We start from the raw sequence: 24478 nt of genomic DNA, 5'->3' as shown, positions 1-24478 counted from the left end.
GTGATATACAGTGTGTGTATATATAATATATACACACACACACACACACACTGTATATCACTGCAGGGCCTGAATATAGGAGAACTAGAGGTCTCACCATGTTCATATGATAGATAGGAGATAGGGAAATAGATAGATAGATAGATAGATAGGAGATAGGGAAATAGATAGATAGATAGATAGATAGATAGATAGGAGATAGGGAAATAGATAGATAGATAGATAGAGATATCTAGTTGTTTTGTGTATAGAGGTCCTGCTGTAATATATATATTATATATATATATATATATATATATATATATATCTATATCCTGCTGTAATAGATATAGATATATTACAGCAGGACCTCTATACACAAAACAAGTAGAAGAACCAGCACATACAGGACACTTAGTTTGCAGAGCCTACCTGCTGCCCTCTATCAGGTCATGTGTCCGATCACATGACCCGTGACATCATCAAAGGTCCTTCAGACTCAAAGGTCCTCTTTCCTACTCGGCTGTAGGGAAGATTTGTGATGGAAGACAGGTGCTCGGGGGCCCCAGTATGGATCGGCGGGCCCCTAACTGTCACATGCGGCCTCTAGGGGCCCAGTCCCCTTTGTTACTACACTTTTTTTTCTTTTTTACTAACAAAAAAAATGTAGTAACAAACGGGAGTGGGCCCCTAGAGGAGCTGTGAGCCCCGGCATTTGCCCTAGTTAGCTGGGTGCTGACGCCGGCCCTGCATATATATATACTGTATATATATATGTGTGTGTGTGTGTGTGTGTGTGTGTGTGTGCTCTGTGTGTGTACTACACCCTTGGGTAACACAGTGGTTTTGGCTATGATAGGAGATGTGGGACTGTAAATTGCCGTCTCACTATGCAGTGGATCTATGCTGTGTTAGGTTAAATGGGCACTGTCACAACAAAAAACTAAAGGGGGGGGGGGGGGGGCGCAAAACTGAATATTTGCCCCGGGTGCAGGAAAGGCTAGCTACACCTCTGGCTGAAGGCTTGGCATTCAAGTTTCAGATCCCCGGGCAAGCGTTACCTTTAGCTATGCGTACGCCTTTAAGACGCACGCACAGCTAGAGGTGACGTCACACTAGACTCTGGTAGCTTCAGGTCGAAGGGAGAGGACAGGCTGTGGAAACTGCTGGGAGCCTGTAGGAGGTAAGTAGTTTTGTTTTTGTTTTTTGTTTTTAACTTTCACTATGGGGGAGAGCTATATTAGACATAGGGGGCGTATTTGACAGAGGCTGGACAAAGTGGGGGTTATACTACAAAGGCTGGATAAGGGGGGCTTTATTAAAAAGGGGTGGGCTATATTATAGGGGACTATATTCTAGGGGGGCTATATCCAAGGGGGAGGCTATATTACAAAGGATGGCTATACTATAGGGGGGCTATACTACAGGGAATTGAACTACACAGAGGAGCTATATTACAGAGGGCGCACAATGAAGAGGACTATACTACAGGTGGAGCTATACTGCACAGAGTGGCAAATACTACACAGAGGCTGGACAAAGGGAGGGGGGGGGGGTGTTACTACAGGTGTGCTATACTGCATAGATGGGCCTGTATTACCAAGGCTGGACAGAGGGGGGCTATACTGCACAGAGGGGTCCAATTTTAAAAAGGCTGAACAAAGGGGAAACTATACTACAGAGGAAGGGGCTATTCTGAACAGAGGGGCCTACATTACAGAGACTGCACAAAGGGGACTATGCTACAGAGGGGCATACAGTAAACTACACAGACTGCACCGAGGGGGGCTAAACTACACAGAGGCTGTACAGAGGACCTATTGATGGGCTGCTTAGAGTGGCATATAGTACATAGAGGTACAGATGGGGCCATCCTAACTATATGGTGACTGCACCAAGGGGCCTATTACTACATGGGAGCTGCATAGGGAGGCCTTACTACTAAACAGATGCACAGAGATGGGCCTGACTACTATACAGGGGCACAGAAGAGTCTAACTACTGTATGGATACAGAGGGAACTAACCACTATATGAGGACACAGAAGGGACAGTATAGCTGTTGAGGATGATGATGGTTCATGAGTGAGGAGCCTAAAATGTTTGTCTGGCAGATCCTACAGGAACAACTTGTGACTGAGAGAAGTCCTCATGATGGCCCAGGCTGGTTGGAGAGGAAGGGGAAAAGTGAGCAACTTCGGAAAAGAAGCCCCCAGTGATTCACTTAAAGAAGACGTCACCTGTGAGTCATTGGCTGTAATTGCACTGTAATCACTTATGGTCTGCAGAGCCTGTGTAGAGCTGATATTTGCTACTATGTGAGGTTATATACAGTAGGTCTTTGAACTGTGGACTTTATTCAGTAGCAGTGGTGGTATTAGTCAGTATGTGGGGGTATTAGTCGGTATGTGGTGATATCAGTCAGTATGTGAGGGTATTAGTCGGTATGTGGTGATATCAGTCAGTATGTGGTGGTATTAGTCAGTATATGGTGCAGGGGTGTATATATGTGTGTGGGCTCGGCGGATAGTTACTCCCCTGTTCCTATTTATAAGAATGTAACTACAGTAATACTGCCTCAATGTACAAAAATATAATGAATATATTACTGCCCCCTATGGCCATGAATATAACTACTATTACACTGCCCCCTGTGTGAAAATGGAACAGAGACAATGTGCAGCTTCACCAGTTAAACAAATGGCAGTTTGGGAAAGACGCTCACTCACTTGGGGTGTTGTACACAGGACTCAAAACCTACAACATGTCATGAAGGCCTTTCAGTTCAGAAGGAGTGCCTGTTCCTACATCCATCCTGGGATTCTACTTGCCAATTGGAGATCCTCCAGGTGTATAATAGCAAAGGGTTTCTTGAATAAAATTGGACACTGGAGTCAGGACTTATTTGAAACATTTATCGGTACACACAATGCGTAAGGGTATGTTCACACTGAGTAAAATAGACGTAGTGCGGAATTACGCCTGCCTCAGTGTGTCATATCATCTCAATGGGAGAGGTGGTGCTCCTCCACAGCCGCTGCTCTCCGCTCAAAGAAGAGACATGTCACTTCTTCGAGCAGAGAATGGCGGCAGCGGAGGAGCACGTGCCCTCTCATTGACTCACAGCGGGACACTGAGGGCGGTGGAGAGCTCTGCCACGAAATTCCGCCGTATTTGCTCAGTGTGAACATACCCTAACAGTCCCTTCCTCAGGTGGTGCTTGAGCTATTATAACTACTACAATACTGCCCCCTGTGTACAAGAATATCACTACGGCCTCTGTTCTCTGAATAGCGGGCGCACGAAATAGACCTGTCACGGCATGGCTATAATTCCATACAAATGTAATTAATCAATGTTGTTAAACAATGGCTGTTGTTGCAACTTGCAACAATGGCTGCTGTTTAATGCCAAAATACAGTATGTGAATATGGCCTAATACTGCATACACCCATGTAAAAAATATAAGTACTATAATACCTCACTCATATGCATAGGAATGTAAATGTTATAATAGGGGCCAATTTATCAATGTATTTACCAGAAACCTGGTATAAAAAGTTATTGGTATAAAAAAATATTTTTGTGTCACAAATATTCTGTAAACGATTTCTCACAAATATGCAACAGATTACGACCAAATTCTACAGAAAAACTTTGGTAAATTCCCCCACGGATGTTTGTGTACTAAAAGACCAGAATATATGTATTCTATCTATCTATCTATCTATCTATCTATCTATCTATATTTAAAAAAATCTGTTTATAATAATGCAATAAGAAGTAGCAACATTATAAGGAAACAACCATATAAATAAAGTTGTGTTTTATTTGAAATGTACAGTGTATTGAAGTTGTGTTTTATTTGATACTGTAAATATCATTGGAACTAGTTTCTATAAGTACACTTCGCGTTTGATTCTGTTTCTTTTCATCCTGCCCCAATGAGAAATCAGTATAAAATATGTTTCACAGTTCATAAAATTAAAATTAATAAATATAAAAAACCCTAAATATTAAAACCTATTAAAAGTGCAAAAGTCACTTCATGTCTTGAAACTATGACCAACTGAACTGATACTGTCTCCTCGGCAACACAACTTCCAAGTTTAAGTCTTTCTGCTCCTGCTCAGAGTCTACTAGTTGGTATCCTAGCATGTTCATAGCCCCTTTACATACATCTTGTATCTTTTTTACTTTCTCAAAGGGAAGAACATTCCTCCAGGCCTGAGACACATTGACTGCATTCCGAGATGTGATTGTGAAGGCTTCTTTCTCATTTCCAAAACTCCGGCCATGAGTGATGTTGAAGATCCACTTCTCAAGTTTGTTGGTAAGTTTTAGTTCAGCAAATTTGTACATCTCCGAGATCTCTCGCAAAGGGTCTCGCACCACATCCTCATACCTCACCAGCATGTATCGGTTCTTAAGAAAGCTGGGAGCTTTGAATGCTGCCGTTTCATATATCTGCACATGACGTCGACAGATCTCCCGGATGACCTGAAACTTGTTGTCATCTACTTTTGTCCCATTGGTATTAAGGACGATCCCATTGTCTCTTGTTAATGCTTTTCTCGACTGCTCCCGGGATTTTGCCACTGCTCTAGGATCCCGAATCAAATGAAGTATCTTTAGGTTTATGGAAGGGTCAGTAAGAAGAGGATACAATACTTTTAAGTCAAAGAAACGGACCTCTTTTATAACCACATGACTATAAGTGGTGCAGGCCTGTTCAATGTTGTTAAAGGGATATTTTCCACATAGGGTTTTACACGACATCTCATTGGTGATTTCATCACGGGGAAAGTACTTGCAGGCTGGAACGGTACATAAGGCCCTACTGACAGCCCACTGGAAGAGGGAAGAAACATTCCTCTCTTTTGGCATATAGGCATCAAAAACAGACATGTCACACAGGAATGCTGATCTTACAAGATCCCTTACTGCCATTTGGAGAACATTAGCACTGTTCTGAAACATGGTCACCCACACATGCCATGCAGGCTCCATCATGTAGAAGACATCTGGGTGCTGGCTGAAGATTTGTCCAACAAAAGAAGACCCTGACCTCCAGGAGGAAAGGATGAGAAGGTGGACTCTCTCCTTGCCATCGCTATCTGGGATATGAATGTTCTGTCTTGAGTATAATACCAGCAGAAATATAGTTTGAACCACCAGAAGTCCCATCGCCACTGAGCCATTAATCCTTAGCTTCACCATGACGTCCTGGTTATGAACCACTGGAAAAAAGGAAAAAAAATATATATATATATTAATTGTCATGAATAGAAAATTATATTACATAGCTATATTCAAATCAAGTTTTATATTACCATAATAGGATAATCTACATTGCATTGTCTATACAGGTCAGGCTTTGCATGTTGCTAGACATGTTTAAAAGGAAAGACGCCATTAGGGACTAAATCACAGTAAAAATGGTGATGAACATGAGGCCTGTCATTTGGGAACAAACACCTGATTACAAACCTATTGATAACGCTGTTATCTACACATGACTTCACATAGTATCTGTGATTATGGGACAATCTGTCAACCAGTCCCAGTTGGGTGTGTAATTTTTTTTTTCTTTGCTAGGTATTTTTAGCATGTTGCTTATACATGAGTACATGATCGGTCGTAGAATGAGCAAACAGAAGTTTGTATGTGTTATCCTAGTGTCTCCACATAGCTATGTGACACTAATTTCCTAAATTCTTAACGTGCTTTTGAATAACATAGATGTAGTTCTACAGCACTACCACATGGTGGCAGCAACTGCCTATTAACCACGCCAGAGAGCCCAATATTTCATGACTATATAGTATACATTTGTGAACATAACAAATATTGGCAAAAGACAGGATAATCCAGACAGGGCCGGAATGGACATTTCTGTATTCTAGTTAGAAATTAGTAAATTAGTAAGACGTTAGTAAGTGCAGAAGGTTTATCAGTGTGGTGCAGGCTGTTTGATAGATCTGTGCACATGCGAAGGCTGTCTAAGTTTAAGCCAACTATTACTTTGCTTGAAGTGTGCCAGAGATTTTGGCACATTTTTTTGTCGCCTGACTTAGGACACGCTTCCTCTTTACCATGACTGAGCCTCATTTTTAGACCCTGTGGAAAGTCTCTAAATTGTCTGAAACCTATAATAAATGGAAAGAAAAGTCCTCTTTTTGGATGACATTCTGGTGCAGACACATTAGTACATTGCAATCTTGCTTACTTTTTTATTAGGTGGACACACTGTATAAAGAGTACCCTACTCATGTGTCTTGGTATTTGTGGAGCAGGCACCTGATAATCTTAGATATAGTTTAGTTAAACGAAATCAGTTTTCACAGCTATGCTTAAAAAAGGTAGTTCACAAAAAAAATCTTTCAAACCAACTGGTGCCAGAAAGTGCCAGAGATATGTAATTTACTTCTATTAAAAAAAAAATCTCAGGTCTTCCAGTACTTAGCTGCTGTATGTCGTGTAGGAAGTGGTGTATTTGTAAGTGCGAAACAGTGCTTTCTGCTGACACCTTTATCCGTGACAGGAACTGTCCAGAGCAGTAGCAAATTCCCATAGAAGACCGCTCCTGCTCTCTACACTGGCGTGCACCTCTTAGTGAATCCTGCCGGGGAAAAGGGGGTGAGGCCTAATATAAGACCGGCTTACTTGTACGCCGGTCTTCATAAATCCCCCCATGTGTTTGCTCTCTTTTTTTAACAGCACCAGACTAAAAAGATGCCTTCAGGAGACTGGACCTGGATACAAGTAAGTACAGCTTTGTTTTAAAGCATAATAACAAAAAATGATTGTAAGTTGTTTGTGGGCATATCTTTTTGATATCTTCAACCTTCCTTTTAGATGTTACATTTAGTTTAACTACGTTAAAAAAAAAAAAAAAAAAAACTAGTATTAACCAGGAACTTTGTGCTGTAAGTTACAAGTCGGAATCTATTAACATTACAAATGCATAATAAAGCCACAAATCTGACCAGACAGTGCATGTACATATGATGATTAATGATTAATTTCAACTTTAACCATATAAATGATGTATGATCTGGAAGTTAAAGTGTCACTGTTGTTATGACTTTCAAAATGTAAATCAACAGTAGATGTGATACAAAGCAAGTTTGCAATATACATTCATTATTATTATTTTTTAGTTTTTATGAAAACCACAGCACTTCCTGTTTTCTGACAGGAAACAGTCAGAAAACAGGAAGTCCTGAGTATCCCAGGCCATCTGAGCGCTCACAGAGAGAAGGCAGTCATGTGACTGATGGACATATTGAGCCGTGACTCTCTGTACTGGACGGGATTCCTGTGTTTAATCTGTTTTTTTACAACCAGAAAATCTGCCTTCTGGAGACTGGACCTTGATTTCTGGTAAGTTCCGCTTTACAGCCTGACAACAAGAAAAAATAATGAATGTAAATTGCAAACTTGCTTTATTTCACATCTACTGTTGATTTAGATTTTGAAAGTTATAACGAGAGTGACACTTTAAGGGATGGAATGGAAGACTTTTTTCAGCTTCCTTTCACAGGCCAATTCAGAGAAGCCAGCAAGTGCCGACTGGTCAGGCCAGCGCTCGCTTGCTCCTTGTTCCCTGCTCGCTGTCAGCGCTATTACTCGTGCCAACAGTGAGTGGGTAAGTGCATGGGGGGATGCCCGGTTGATCATTACATTGTCCGGGCAGCCCATAAGAGATAGCGGCGGTCTGCTGCTGCCGCTTCTATTACACAGAGCGATGGCAGCAGATCATTACTAGGCTGATCGTTTGTGTTTCAGCCTGTTGAAAGACAATGATCAGCCATCATCGTGCATGTTGGCTGATCGTTGTCCTCTATTACACAAAGAAATTATTTGCCATTAATCACTTTGTGTAATAGGGCCTTCTCATTGCTATACTGCTGGTTATCTACTCACCCTCCAAGTACAGTATCTTAGATGTTACAAACTAAAAAAAACAATGTCTAGGATACACCCATCTGTTCTCTGCTGGAAAATATGTGATAGTCTGCAAAGCTCCCATCTCTGTGACATACCTATAATCCGCTATAGAGTATGATAGAGGTGGGTCCTTATAATGAGCAATGGCAAATAGCAGACCACAGGGTCACACACAGGTACAATAATCTGGTATAGAAAGGGTTATAGGCTTTACTAAGAGGAACCCTGTACCATCACTGGTGCATGCCAGTGGATTTTTAGTGAAGGTCTGTAAGTTGAAACTCCCTCGGCATGGCTTGGAACAAAGGGGTGGCAGTAGATGTTTCTTTTCCTTGCTAGAAATGTCTGGATATTGGTGGTGCACACCTTATGTGACCTGCAAGTTGAGATCTCAAATAGTTTAAGTACAACTGCGTCAACTTGTATGTTCTCCATGTTACGTGAGTGTCCTTCAGTACTCTAATTATCACCTTTTTATTAAATAGGCCCTAATATAGAATATAAGGGAAATGTATACTGAGTTTTATCAGAGACAGAGTGACACTGTTTGTGTACAGCTCTACTCAGTATCTTGGTGGTTATATTACTAAACTGTGCAACCTATTGTACGTATCCTATTACGTGCTGTGTTGTTGATGACATAAATCAGTGTTACTAGGCATAGCTTTAAAAATGCATGGGTTCAGTGCTTCATATAAAAAACAACCCCTCAAGAAAATGCAAAATGCATTTTTTATTCAATCAAAATTACATACAGTGATAAAATATCAAAAAGGGTATATGCAAGAGTTCCAATAGGGACTATAAATCTAAAAATCTATACAATGATTATCCACACTTCCACACTAAGCAGACAGAGCAGGTGGCAAAAAGTTTGCATTAACACCCCTTTTCCATCTTCACTGCCCACAACAAGGAAAGGGAGTGGGGATTTTCATGTTTATGTATTGGTTGCACGCAGTAGTGTCCTATGTAATTGTAGCAATCAGTTTTTGCACACATTACACTTAATGTATTTGCTGCATATTGCTTTTGCACATTTATTTCATTATATTCTTGCATAGTATAATGGTTGATTATATTTCTAGCCAGAGAGAGAATAATAATATTTTAGCATTGTATGTCATTTTGGTCAAATAAAGATACATTGTGTTTCCAGGGTTTCCAGGTGAGAGATGTTGTTTCAGTATGGCCAGAAGGGGAAGGATGAAGACAATGACATTCACTTACCTTCCTGGCTCCAGTACTGGGGCTTTCTAGTGCCCTAGTCTAAGTGAGAACTTGAGACATGACGTTGGCAGGCCTGCTCATCCTTTCAATGGCTGTCCCACCTCTCAAATGATGTGGGCGGCCAGAGACTAGGGGACCGGAGTAGTGTGATGCAGGCCCCAGTGCTGGAGCTGGAGAGATAAGTAGACATCATTGTCTTCATACCCCCCTTCCCTGGCAATATTGGGAAAAAAGCCTCCCATCCTCAGTATCCCTTTAGGGGGAAACGGTTAATCCAAACTGCTGATGTTGTTGGATAGCTGTTAAATCAAGGAGACATGTGTTACCTTTCATAAATACATCTGTACTTCCATAATATAGAAAAATTATTTTATTCTTTGGTACAAAGAGACTTTTCCAAGCTCCTGAATAGCTGTTAGACCAAAGAGAAACATGGTACCTTTCATATATCTGTCTGTGCTTCCATAATGCTAGAAATGCTTTTATTCTATAATACAAGGAGTCAAAGAGCCTTAGAGTGCCAGCAGTTCGGAAAGTGACATACAGCTGACAGATTCCCTTTAAAGGGAATTATTTTAACCTCACTTTGTACATTGTTGTGCAGGACACACCCTTGTTGCAGATGTATAGAATGGTAGATTTGTGAACTGCTTTCAGCATGACGTCCGCAGTCTAGAGTGTACAAGTATTAAATGTGCCAGAAGGGGAGGAGATAGGAGGCATATTGGATATTCATGCTAGGAACCAGTTGGTACACAGACTAAATCATAGGTGTGATCTTATATACCAATACTAGGATGGCAAGAATGGTGGGTAGTATAGGGCGGCATGAATAAGGATCAAGACACACCCTAAGGAGGAAAGAAGAAAAAAGTAATGCAAGAGTTACAAATTTTAAAAGTTTTCACTGACTGAGATTAGAATCCAGACAACCCATGGCTGTAGAGCTATTATTATAAGCTATTTATATATGATCCCTATTTTTAGCTGTTGTATTTAAAGATAAAAATGTACTTATATTAGTGTCTTGGGGTTTTTTTCACACACAGTACATCTATAAAGGCATGATGTTGGTTAATATTGCTATATTATTTCTCATGTGTGATCTTAAAGTAGGGAGCAAAAAGTCTGTTATCCCTGTAAATAATAGGATAGTTGCAAAACTTTTAAAGATTCTACAGTAACTATTAACTGTGCAGGCATGAATATACAGGTGTATATAGCTGTATACGTGCATGTATACACCGTGGCTCTCCTATCAAAACAATACTGATGGATGTTATACAGTGTTATATTGATGTCTCCATTTAATTCTGATGGGTGTTATACAGTGTTATATTGACGTCTCCATTTGATTCTGATGGGTGTTAGTCCTGCCATCATGACCAGTGTTATCTCATAAACATGACCTGCTATACAGGGAATTACCCCAGTGTCTCATATCGATATGTACTATCAACTACAAACAGTTTGTACTGGAGGATGGGACTCATCTGTGTATTACAGGGACAGTCAATTGATTTAACGTAAAAGTCTAATGAATTTTTCATTATTTGAAGGCCATCATTTAATGTCAACAATTTCAACAACGGCTTTTATTCATATACTAATATAATCATGATGATTATTTGCGGCCGTCAATATTACAAGACAGCCGCCTTTCCCCGCTCTGAACTTAGCTTAAATTAGCTACTTGTATTAATTCATATCAGTACATATGGCTCATGAACTCACCATACAAAAAACAAGTAAAGATCTGATTCCATAAATTATTAAGTCAGTTATGTTAACCTCTTCACGCTGCTGCACAGTAAACTAACTTCGCTGCAGCCTATGCCCGAGGCTGCAGCGAGGTTATTTTACAATGCATGATGACACGGGCACAGAAGCCGTGCCTGTGTCATCCTCGGCGGGTCCTGGCTGTCGGTGATAGCCAAGGACCATAAACTGAAGTCCCAAAACGATCTGGGCATTGAGTAATCAATGACCCACGGTAGTGAAAGGGTTAACATTTTAGTTTTGGGGCATGTTGTCGATCATTTTGTTGGTTAAGGAGGAACATACTAATAAGAGATTAAAGTATTTGTTTTCTGGTTGTATAAATCAAGAGACTGTCCACAGAATGACAGTTCACATTCCTAATCCCCATATACACAATGTAAACTTCCCACACCTCTGGTGCCTCACACCTCTATAATATCACTAGTACAAGCCTAGGGAATCACATACTATTCACAAACCAAAAATTAAAGTTTGCATGTTGTTTAAAGAAGTGCGGTGAAAATTTTTATTAAAGTAACATATTGCCCCAAAAAAGTTATACAAATTACCCATATACACTTATTACGGGAAATGCTTATAAAGTGCTTTTTTTTCCTGCACTTACTACTGCATCAAGGCTTCACTTCCTGGATAAAATAGTGATGTCACGACCCGACTCCCAGAGCTTTGCGGGCTGTAGGTGCTGGAGAGGATGATGGCAGGGGGACACTGAGGGACACAGGGCACTGGAGCATCCCTCTGCCATCATTTCCTTGACCTAATAGATACCTTACAATATAGTTTTCTGGTGTACATTGTGTAATTTATGAGTACATTTTAGAAATCAGTGAGTTTATATGAGCAGCACTCTTGAAAACTAGGGAGATGACATCAGCTCTGTACCATGCCAGTTTACCGCTGGCAGCCATCGTGTGAACATATATGACGTGTACCCAGACACACACTGCATAATGCCAGTACAGGAGTAAAGCCAAAAAATTGTCATTGGAGGTACAATATAAAAAGTTAGAGAAGGGATAGATAGATAGATAGATAGATAGATAGATATTACATTTCTTGCCTATTTAATATCCTATGGAAAAATTCTGTCAGACGTGTTAGTTCCTTACAAGCTAATTTTTTCAGGGAGTAGATGTTATTGTAGTAGGGATAATAAGCAGGAAGACAGAAGAACAGTTTCCAACTACCAGCTGATTTAGATGTTAAGTTGCGGTGAACACAGTCACTTGAGAAATATCCAGGGTTGCTATACATAAAAACGTGCCTGTATTTACATTTCTCATAGCTACTCTGTCACATGTAGGTAAAATTGCAAAATAAAATAATCGCTACTTTTTAGTCGCATACGCCGTTTAGCCTTGTTTGTATTATTGTAGAATGTAAAGCCCCCCTAACAACTGTAGCATTTATTGTCATATTTGTGTCCTTAAGAATCAATTTCTACAGTAAAACATTCCGGTAACTGCATAGCAACAGTCACATGAAGACTTCACACACAGGTGTAAGAAGACACACATCCAATAACTGTACGCAGAGAGAGAAGAGGGATTTACACAGACAGGACCTCAAAAGAACAACAGACTCCTTCGCAGGTCAGAAAAAAACATTCTAACGTACAATAATAGGCAATGTCAGTGACAGTAACCTGGGGCTGTCTTAGGGCCCTATTACACGGGGCAATTATCGTGTGATTATCGTTCGAATTTAAATGATAATCGTCCTGTGTAATTGCAGACAACAATGAAAAAAATCTTTCATGTGTTGTTTATCGTTGATTTAGATCTGACCCTAAAATTATGTGAGATAGGCTCAAGCGATCGCAATAACGATTTTTCCAAACGATATATCGTTCCGTCTAAACGCTGATAGTTATAAAAAACACTTCGTTACTTTGAAATCGTTAATCGCTCGAATTATTGCGCCGTGTAAACGTAACATTACACGGAATGATAGTCGTTAGTTACAATTGTCACTGTAATCGTTTACTCGATCTGATTCCAGCAAAAGAATGAACAATGTGAAATTACACTCAACGGTTAGTGAATAAATGAAAAACTACAGCAAACGAATGTGGAATTACAGCGACCAATTAGTGAACAGCAAACGACTGCATCCTGAACAATCATCACATATAAATATAATGAATAGGCATTGTAGGAGAATCGCTCTTTAAAAGCCTAGAAGGTACAATTTAAATTCAACTAAGCATTATATACAATGCGAGAGCATTCTCTGTTCTGAAGTATACTGGTGCTATAATCTGTGGAACTACAGCTCCCAGCATGCCCAGACAGCCTTCTGCGAAACCTATTGGGCACAATAACTGAGAATAGCCAAATGATATAAATATAACAATTAAAAACCCTATCTTTGTATAAGACAAACCATTACAAACTAGCGCAGCATGGTCTACATACGCTTTCTATCCTTTATTAACTACTCAAATGCTTTAGATGTTGCATGTACATTTCCTCAACGTAATATTAAAAGAAACAATTTGCAGTAATAATAATAAGTATATAAACATGTCTGCATACAAGGATAGTACCTGTAGCTGGAGCATATATGTCTGTGTGCCAGGATTACACTCACATGCTGAGTAGTGTTGCTCTGTGCGTCACAGGGTGGTGATGGTGCCCCTCATACCAAGCTTGCAACCCTACCCCCACATATCACACACACTCACCTCTCCTCCTCCTCTCCTTACAGGACAATGCTCCTCATTCAGACGTGGCTGTGGGTCTTCTATGCTGGGCGGGGGAGAGTGCCAGTGTCCGCCCCTCACAGGGGTCCTGGGCAGGAGGAAGGGAGGGCATGAGTGACAGGTCTTAGCCAACCCTCTGTCACCTGGTGCTGTGGAATGCTGTACAGGCGGTGACAGCTACTGCACAACAGGAGAGAGCAGTGACTGATAGGAGAGGAGAATGGCTACAGGATCAGCTGCAGAACAGAGGGACACAGAGGGAAATAAGGGGGAAATATATAGCAAGAGGATGCTGAGATAGTAAGAAGGGGGGAACAGGGGCGGATATACAGAAAAATGGTCTGAGAGGCAGAGTCAGGGAATATACTGGCAAAGGGAACAGAAGGACACAATAAGGAGGGAGTAGTAAGTACAAAACAAGTGAAAAGGGATCACATGGATGGAAGAAAGTAATGTAGGATCGCATGGATGAAACAAAGTAATGTGGGACAACTTAAATACACAAAAAGGAAGAAAAAGGATGGAGAAGTTCTTTAGAGCAAGGGCACAGGCGCAGATAAAGATTATGAAGAAGGGTCATACTGTACCGATATGGGGGCTAATATTTGAAGGGCCAGAAAGATGGAAACATAGAATAGAAGAGGCACAAAAGGAGGGTCAGCATGGAAAGGTGATAATATCAAAGGTGATCCAGGAGCATTGATCTAGCGTAAGTGGGGCACATGGATAGAAAACTGAAATAGGTGGGATACAAGGGTACAGATCTTAAAAACATGGGGAATGGAGATCCAAAATGAGAAACAAAAATACAGAAAAAGACAGATTCACATAAAAATGCCTATATGATCGCATACAGATCACAAGGCACTGTAGTATGCTGTATAGAAGATACTTTTCAGAGTTAATTAGAATGTAAAGGGAAACATCTAGAAGCATCTAACTTGCTGATATGTCCTTATAGAGCACAAGGCGCTGAGGATGAAGATAAGTTTCTTACTTTCATCCTCTGTGCCGTTTTCAGAATACTAGCAGTTTATTTAATATGCTAATGAGGTGTTTCAGTGCACTGGGGTTGGGGCTACTGCTCTCAATGCATTTATCCACCTGGCCGGCTCACCCCCTCCTAATACTCATTTGAAGGGGTGGGCCAGCCATGGCAGATCAGTAGCCCTGCCTTCAGAGCGCCAAAATGCTTAATTAGCATATTAACTTTTAAATATGAGATTCCTGAAAACGGTGCCGATGATCAAGGTAAGAAATTTACCTTCCTCCTCAGTGCACCATAGGGACATATCAGCAGGTTAGGATGTTTCCCTTTAAGGAACAGATATAAAAGTTATAAAAGTTTCAGCATGCAATGTTTCTGGATGAAGTGACTATTCAGGCTCTATTCACACCACGTATAAACATCAGGCGTTATTTGGCACTTAAAGCAACCGCCATTGTTTTGAGAATCAAACAATGGCCGTTGTTTTCAATAATAACCACATTGATTTCAATGCACAATGGCCGTATCAAACAACAGCCATTGTTTGAACATTGTGTGAACAATGGCCATTGTTTACATTGACATCGATGCAACACATTTTTCTATGACAAGAATGGCTGTTTTTGTCATAAAAAATACATTGTGTGAACTTAGCTTCAAAGCTGCAGGGGAGTAGCCCATAGAAGATGGAGAGGGTCTGCACGGAGCAACGGCAGCAGATCATTGCTATTGTAGTTGTTTGTCTTTCAACATGTTGAAAGACATTGAAAGGAAATGATCAGAATCATGCAGATCATGCATGTTGGCTGATTGTTGACCTTTATTACACTAAGCGATTATTGGCCAAAAACGGATGATAATCACTTTGTGTAATAAGGCCTTAACTCTTGGAGCAAAGTTTATCTCAACACAGAACAGGAATACACTGGAACAACAATACAAGCTCGCTTTGATATCCTTCCTGTGATTGAGCTATGTTTACAAATAAGACAAATAACAGTCCTCTAATTAAACTGTAAATTCTTTAGGGACTCTTCCTCCTGCCTTATTGACGTCCACATATGTCATAAACCTAGACATCTAAACATAGTCTCGTAGAAATTCCTGGAGTACACTGATCTCTGACGATGTTAAATATACCTATCTACATCCGCACAAACACAATTACATCAACACCAATCTTTCCTATTACCAGTCGGAAGAAATGTGACCTTTTAGTTTAATATAAGCTTAGATGGCTGCCAAAGACATAATGGTTGAACCAACTGGAAGAGGAACCAGACAGAAGAGAAACTAATGGAAAGTGTTATTCTACTGAAAATAGGTAGTTATGAGATATCCTTCTCTTATATCCACTTTAAGTAAATCTATCTTTGGCTCACACTTGGTAGTAGCTATTCTAAATGCACTTGCAACTGAATCTTACCAAAGCTTCTAAAAACTATGAAATGCCACCAAACCACAAAGCTTGTGACTCAATTCTAGAGAGCGGAGAGTCACTACACTCCTCTCCTCCATGAGTACCAAGGCTAAATCTCTAATCCTGGAACAGCCGACAATACTTTCACCCTCATTCGTCTAATGGCACCCTGAACTACAAGTGGATACTTTTATCCACCAGTTGCTTTGTGCTAACCTGATGTCAGAGTACCCCTAAACTATCCACACAAAACATAATAGTATATCTCTCTCCTGTATAACATTTTGTATCTAGATCAACATTTAAGATCAATTGTTCTATTGGGATTTCTTAAATGGGAACTGTCAGTAAGAAAAACTTTTCACATGTTACAGGGATTTACTGCGCTGAGATCTCCACCGATCAGGAGAATGAGCCAAGAAAAGCACACAATAGTGCATTTAATATGTCCCTGTTTCATAAAAAGCCTATCTGTTCTTTTAGCCTGAGAATTGTGAGACCTATATACTGGAGAGCACTCCAGCATATAAATAACTAGCTTGTACACCTCAATCTTTGTTTAAAATTAAGCTTCACTTAACACTTTTCAGAATCAAAGTCTCTTGTGATCCGTGCAGTCTTACTTACATCCCCTTTCTACAAACTGTGCACTCACTTTTTCCTATTTCCTATCTATTTTTATTATACAATATAAAATTACATCAACAAAAAGACGTTTTACATAGAATTTGCATAGGAAACAATAAACATTTTTCAGATGATAACAGCATTTAAAAATAGTGAAGCTTTTGTATAAGTAATAATATAAGTGCACATCTTGTTAGTAATCTGAACATTGCAGATAATAGGGATGGGTTTGGCATGCACAGGTCCATAGGTGAACCTGATAAAAGATTAGATAAGAGAGTAGAAAAGAAAAAAAAAAGGAAAAAGAGGAAGAAGGAAAAGAGAGAGAAAAAAAAAGGTCTCTTTCTATTAATGGTCTTTCAGTGTCTTGGTATCACCATGTAGACCGCTGTCAAAAAATGCTCATGAGCCTCTTTGTGATATGGTATAAGGAGCCCAGTCTCAAAGAGAGTACAGGCCCTATTACAGGAATTGATTATTAGCCGAATTTGGCCATTATGGCTGATGATAGCTTTGTGTAATAAGCTATCTCCTATGTACTCCCTGGACTACAGACTCTTTGGGTTGAGCAAAACAATTTATCAAAAGAGGGGGTGGCAGAACTCTCCTTAATAAATGTAAAGTCCACTTCATATCCCTGCTGGGTCTTACCGAAGCTTCTATACTATTTTGATATTCCTACAATAACTAAAAAAAAAAAATAATGAATGTAAATGCAAACTTTCTTTATATCACATCTAGTGTTGATTTAGATTTTGAAAGTTACAGTATAATGAAAGGGACACTTTAAAGTGACTCTGTACCCACAATCTGTCCACCCCAAACCGCTTGTACCTACGGATAGCTGATTTTAATCCAAGATCTGTCCTGGGGTCTGTTCGGCAGGTGATGCAGTTATTGTCCTAAAAAACAACTTTTAAAATAGCAGCCCTGTGTCAAACTGGTGTGGCCTAGAGTGTCTGTGCATTAGGCTGGCACAACCTCTCTGTCCCTCCTCCCCACCCTCTTCATCATTAGGAATGCTCCAGGCAGATTTTCTCCTTTTCCTCACCTGTGTGAGCACGGCACATGGGCTGGATTGTTAAGGCACCTGTGCAGTGTTCACTGCAGAGGAATAGGAAAAACCCTGCTAGTGGCATTTCTAATGATGAAGAGGGTGGGGAGGAGGGACGAAGGGGTGGTGCAAAGTTAGGGCACAGACACTCTAGGCCATGGCAGTTTGGCACAGGGCTGCAAGTTTAAAAGTTGTTTTTTAGGACAATAACTGCATCACCTGCCGATCTTGGATTAAAATCAGCTATCCAAAGGTACAAGTGTTTTGGGGGATTTAGATTGTGGGTACAGAGTCACTTTAAGTCTGTTTCAAGAAAATCCTACACCATGAATAATAATCCTTTAATGCAGAATAATAATGTAAAGCGAGGAGACATCTACTGTGATCTACCTCATACTTTCTTCCACCTTGAATTTTTTTTAAATAATGACAATAGCTGACCTGAATTATGCAGATATGCAGGAAATCAACATATTTTTAAAACTGTCTATCAAGGTATTCTGAAGGGGGGTTTATAAGAGAATGCATTTCCACTAGCAGTTTTAAAAATTGCTCATTACCTAAGATATGTAAAACTTCATTTACATTTTCATTTTTACAATCCTATCTGGATTATCCTTTAACTTTTTAAGGCTCGTTTCTACCTATCATGCACATTACTTTTGAACTTACAATGATTTTGTTCTACTTCCTTAAAGTAATAAACAATAACATCCAATAGCATTTACCACTTACTCAGAATATTTCATGTAACATACAAAGTCCTTCAAGCAAATCTACCACCTAGATTTCTTTTTTTTTACTGATTAGATCAAGAAACATATTTTTTTTCTAATCTGTCTCTTTTCTAATTGTACATTTTTTTTCCAATGTAACTATTTTTGTACATTACGTGGGCATCTGTCTAACCTATGCTATTTTTAACAACATTTAGAGATATGCGTCACAGTAAGCCCATGGACTAGACCCAATTCACTACAATGGGAGAGGTTTCTAGGCAGCTTATTATTAGGCTATGTTCCCACAAGTGCAGATGAGTGCAAACAAAGGACATTGTAAAATAGTGTCCAGAATAAATTATTATAAACATGATCACGACCCATTGTTTGTACTCATCTGTACATAGTGGGAACATAATCTTAAAGGAGAACTATCAGGTTCATGCAAATAATGCATACTGCAGCTGCATACATGTCATAGCCTGCCATTTTTTTGTGTTTGAGCAAATATGGGGGCATTTCTTGACCCCGTGGATACCCCCCTCAGCCCGCCTGCCATCTCTTACAGTGACACCTTCCCTATGCATATTTATGTGTGCATAATCCTGCTAGTCAGAAAGCACAACAAAGACTGGCCTGATGATGCATGTATGAATATGCATAGTGAAGACATCCTCAAGGAGGTTGACCAAGGGCGTGCCTCCCACTGCCAGAAAACACCCTAATGAGCAGATTTGCATATTTGCTCTTAACCAAACAGAACAAAAAAAACGGCAGGGCCGACAGACAAAACGAGGACAGCGGCACAGACATCAGGCAGTCAGCTGCAGGGGGATATCAGCAGGCTTGTTTGCACAAACCTTCTGAGGCCATATTACACAAAGCCATTATCAGCCATATTTGGCCTAAATCGGCCGTTACGGCTGATAATTGCTTTGTGTAATAGAAGACAACAATCAGCCGACATGCACAATTTTGTCTGATCATTGTCTTTCAACGGGCTGAAACGCAAACAATCAGCCTAGCAACGATCTGCTGCCCTTGCTTCGTGTAATAGTAGTGGCGAATGCAGACCGCCGCTATTTCCTACAGTCTGCCGAGTCGATCGCTCAGGCAGAATCCCCCCCCCCTGCTGTAGGGTAATTAAAAACTTGGGGGGCACATTTATCAGTTTGCGCACCTGGGATACTTTACCGAAATGGGGCAGATTCACCCCTTCTCCCTGGCGTACGCTAGCCATATGCCCGGCTTGCCTAATGGGCAGGACAAGGGGGGATGGCAAGGCAGACAGGAGGCCTTCTCCAACACCTAATTTATCTCGCTCGCAGGCGTAAATCATGACACAAATCCACACCTAAATCTACACCTAGGCCTCTTAGTAATTTAGGACAGGAAAAATGGGTGGTTCTTTAAGTTGACGTACTTGTACTCCGGTCTTGATAAATGTCCCCTTAGGGGTATTTGCACACATGGAAAAAAAAACTGTGAAACTGTGTGGTTTTTGATGCAGTTTTTTGATCAGTGTGACTATACCCTTACTGTTAGGTGTCTCGACAAATCACAGATGATCCCCAGAAGTCCCAGCAGGAATATACCTGGAGATGTGTCTTGTGTCATGAGATCCTTTAACCTGGAGATCTGTCTTTTGTCGTGAGATCCTTCTACCTGGAGATCTGCCTTTTGTCATGAGATCCTTCTACCTGGAGATCTGTCTTTTGTCATGAGATCCTTCTAACAAGTGAGTATTGTCAAAACAGAGAACATTTTTAGGGTGAATTTACATGTACTGTATCACAGCCAATGTCTGGCTGCGAGCTTTGCTGCAATAATCTGTACTGTTATGGCCTATAGCTCTGCATTATCTAAATGGATTTTCATTCTTCTGTGAGAATGTGGCCACATTCTACTTGACTATGTAGCTGCTGGGCTGTAAACAAGATGTTTTACCTGCCTGCACTCCCGTCTGCTTTTCTGGCTCCGGGGTGACTGGTGGCCCGCTCAACCAATCAGTACGCTGTCCCGCTACAGCCACAGATCGGCTGAGTGGGCCGACAGTGCCCCCAGAGCCATAGAAGCAGGTGGAAGCGTGGGCAAATAACTTACAACCTTGTTTAATGCCCTGCAGCACGGATTCTGCTTGAAATTCCTCGCGTATTCTGTTGTGTATCCATTTCCTAAGAGTTAAAGGGGAACTATCAGCAGGATAGAAAAATCTCCCTATTGCTGATATGTCCCTATTGCGCAGGAGGTGCTGCGGATGAAAATATGCTTCTTAGGGGCCTATTCCACAGAGTGATAATCGTTTAGCCGAATATCGCTCCGTGGAATAAAGAGAATGATCATTTAGGTTCAGACCTAAAATCATTGTTCGCCACCCGCGCATCGCTACGGTGGAATAGCGGTGCGCGGTGGCAACCGATAACTTTAGCAGCATCATACATTACCTGTCCGGGCTGCAGGTCTTCTCCTTCTCTCCCGGGGTCCTGCACGCAGCAGCTTCGGAGCGGGGCTGTTTGAACTGACAGACCGCTCAGCCAATCACTGGCCGGGACCGCCGCAGCCAGTGATTGGCTGAGCGGTCTGTCAGTTCAGACAGCCCCGCTCCAAAGCTGCTGCGCGCGGGACCCCGGGAGAAGGAAAAGACCTGCAGCCCGGACAGGTAATGTATGGTGCAAGGGATGCAAGGACATCGGTAATGATGTCCCTGCAGCCCTCGCTTAACGATCATCGGGGCCGTGGAATAGGCCCAGTAAACGAGCGCCGATCTACCAGATTGGCGCTCGTTTACATTGTTGATCGTTGATCGGCCCGTGGAATAGGACCCTTACCTTCATCCTCAGTGCCCTTTCCGTCCACTTAGTCATTTTCTCCACAGTCTGTTAAAACCGTTTGTAGCACTAGGGAACTGTTAGGAGCACTCTATTGATTCTAATGGAGCCGTGTCACAGAGGGGCAGTGGTTTCCTCACACTGGGCTGGCCCGCCTCCAGTACTTCAGTTGGGGCCGGTGCCCAGTAATAGGCTGGCGCCGCTCAGGGAACTGGACTGTGATTCAAAAAACCGACTGCGGCACCTACCGTTCTAACATGTCACACCTAAAGCGGATGTACCTGATGGTACATTCGCCTAAACTATAAAGTAGATACAGGAGCAGAGACAAACAATGCCCCAAAAAAGAATTGGACAAACCTAAGGGTTAAACTGAAACATAAAATATAAATATGTTCTGGGGTTGTACAAAAAGTTTGAAATCCTGTCTCTGGAAAAAGGTGCTGTCTCTTTACCTACAAGGTAAAGTTGAGCCAGTATGAGTTTACAATAGTGTAAAGAAATTATAAACCCCTTAGGTTGTAAAAAGTTGTAGACATGAACATGACTCAAGCATGCTCCAGTCGGATTACTCAGCATTTAAATACCGATGGCTGACGAAGTTGGATACAACTTAGGGCCATGTTCTCATGGCGTAAGACACCGGCCGTTGCATGACCCGGCCGGGTCACGGAATGGGCAGTGACAGCGAAGATCATCCCGGCTGGTACTGCAGTACCGGACAGATTATCGTCACTGCTGCTGATTTGGGATGCGTCGGCATCCCAATTCACCGCTGCACACAATGGCTCTGGGCCACACCCTCTATTGTGTGCACGAACTAGTTTTCTGCGGCCACTATTCAGTGAATAGCGGCCGCAGGAAACTGACATGTATGTTTTTTTGCAGCACCGCTAGGGATCCCGGCCGGAGTGTATACTATGGGACATGGACATGGCACAAATATATGTTACCTCGGAGCTGGCAAACATTTCAGCAGCTTCTGCCTGGGGAGCCTCAAACATGCCAGATTTATTGAAGGGGAACTTTGGCACAAATGGAAAATCTGATGCAGGCAGGGGTTGAGAACATAATAAAGAATCTATACATAGTCACCAGCGAATCGGGGGGGGGCAGGTGTTATGTGGCTGGGCTAGTTGAAGTACCCCTACAGCAATTGTCACGGAGACCAAGGGAGGTAGATTTGTCCAACCCTGGATACACTGAAATGGCATCTCTTGTTTTAGGTAGGGGTAGTGCTGTGCAGTGTGTCGCACGCTAATAAGCACCAGGCACTTAAACAGTTAGGGGGAGATCTATCAATGTGAAAACGCGTATTTTTTGTCTGAAATGGCCGTTTTGCGAATAAATTATTTGCATTGGGCCCCTTTCCGACCGATACGCCAGGCGGGCGGGAAGGGGGTTTGGAGTGGGCGGGGGGACTTCATTCATCATTTTTTTGGTGTAAAAATAAGCAGGAAACCTACTCCAGCTCTGAGCTGGCGTAGGTTTCCTGCCACGCACACTGGTGTGCACGGAATTTATGTAGAGGCAGTCCGCCTCTACATAAATCTCCGTACCGTCGGAGCTGCGGGGACATTTTTAAGTCCGGCGCAGAAAACGCCAGACTTAATAACCCCCTTAGTCTTTACTGAAGAACTTTGTAGTGCAATACATAAGTATCAAGGTAAATATATATATATATATATATATATATATATATATATATATATATATATATATATATATAGCGGAGGGGCGATCCCCGCATCTGTTACCAGCCGGGTTCTGCGCTGTAATGGCACTGATCCCGGCTTGGCATTCTATTGCTCTCAAGCAGCCAAGAGCAATAGAACACTGATCTAATCAATGTATGCAGTATATCTATACTGCATAGATCTCAATGAGGGATCAGTGTAGTAATAGTAGAAGTCCCCCAGGGAGACTTCTAGTATGTGTGTAAAAAAATAATAATGTTTTTTATCAATAGAAAATCCCCTCCCCTAATAGGTTTGAATCACCCCCTTTCCCCATTTTATAAATAAAAATAAATAAATAAACATGTTTGGTATCGCCACGTGCGTAATCGCCCAAACTATTAATTTGTTTCATTCCTGATCTCCAACGGTAAATGGGGTAAGCGTAAAAAAATTCCAAAGTGCAAAATTGCTAATTTTTGGTCGCATCAAATCCAGAAAAATTGTAACATAAAGCGATCAAAAAGTCACAATTAAGGTACCGATAAAAATCATGGCACAAAAAATTACACCTCACACATAGACCATAGACCATGAATAAAAGTGTTATATGCATGGTAATAGAGCGATTTTAAAGGGGTAGTGCGGCGCTAAGAAGTTATTAACAAAATAACACACATTACAAAGTTATACAACTTTGTAATGTATGTTATGTATGTGAATGGCCCCCTTCCCCGTGTTCCCCGACCCCTCCCCGTGGACCTGGAAGTGTAGTGCATTATACATACCTGATTCGTGTCGACCCCCGTCGGCATTTCTTCTGACAGTGATGTAATCTTCGGCCCCCCTCTGCCGCGTCATAACTGTGCTCAGCCGCGATTATAGTTATATATATATATATATATATATATATATATATATATATATATATATATATATACACTCACCGGCCACTTTATTAGGTACACCTGTCCAACTGCACGTTACCACTTAATTTCTAATCAGCCAATCACATGGCGGCAACTCAGTGCATTTAGGCATGTAGACATGGTCAAGACAATCTCCTGCAGTTCAAACCGAGCATCAGTATGGGGAAGAAAGGTGATTTGAGTGCCTTTGAACGTGGCATGGTTGTTTGTGCCAGAAGGGCTGGTCTGAGTATTTCAGAAACTGCTGATCTACTGGGATTTTCACGCACAACCATCTCTAGGGTTTACAGAAAATGGTCCGAAAAAGAAAAAACATCCAGTGAGCGGCAGTTCTGTGGGCGGAAATGCCTTGATGATGCCAGAGGTCAGAGGAGAATGGGCAGACTGGTTCGAGGTGATAGAAAGGCAACAGTGACTCAAATAGCCAACCGTTACAACCAAGGTAGGCAGAAGAGCATCTCTGAACGCACAGTACGTCGAAATTTGAGGCAGATGGGCTACAGCAGCAGAAGACCACACCGGGTGCCACTCCTTTCAGCTAAGAACAGGAAACTGAGGCTACAATTTGCACAAGTTCATCGAAATTGGAC

The 24478-nt window shown here is 41.4% G+C and overlaps 1 protein-coding gene across 4 annotated transcripts in view; it reads right to left on the bottom strand.

The window, feature by feature from the left end:
• Window positions 1-3789: 3789 nt before the first annotated feature.
• TMEM231 (transmembrane protein 231) overlaps window positions 3790-24478 on the bottom strand; it is a 100213-nt gene continuing 79524 nt past the window's right edge. For 2 of the 4 annotated variants that reach the window (XM_069966148.1, XM_069966149.1), the window contains exon 7: window positions 3790-5218. In XM_069966148.1, coding sequence (XP_069822249.1) covers window positions 4038-5218 — 1181 coding nt within the window. In that variant the 3' untranslated portion in view covers window positions 3790-4037. The other 2 variants (XM_069966151.1, XM_069966150.1) reach the window with 2 other exon arrangements.

Source organism: Dendropsophus ebraccatus, chromosome 4, assembly GCF_027789765.1.
Source record: "Dendropsophus ebraccatus isolate aDenEbr1 chromosome 4, aDenEbr1.pat, whole genome shotgun sequence".
NCBI classification, from domain to species: domain Eukaryota; kingdom Metazoa; phylum Chordata; class Amphibia; order Anura; family Hylidae; genus Dendropsophus; species Dendropsophus ebraccatus.
The sequence above is the reverse complement of the archived record's forward strand: the minus strand, read 5'-3'. Positions and strand labels throughout refer to the sequence as shown.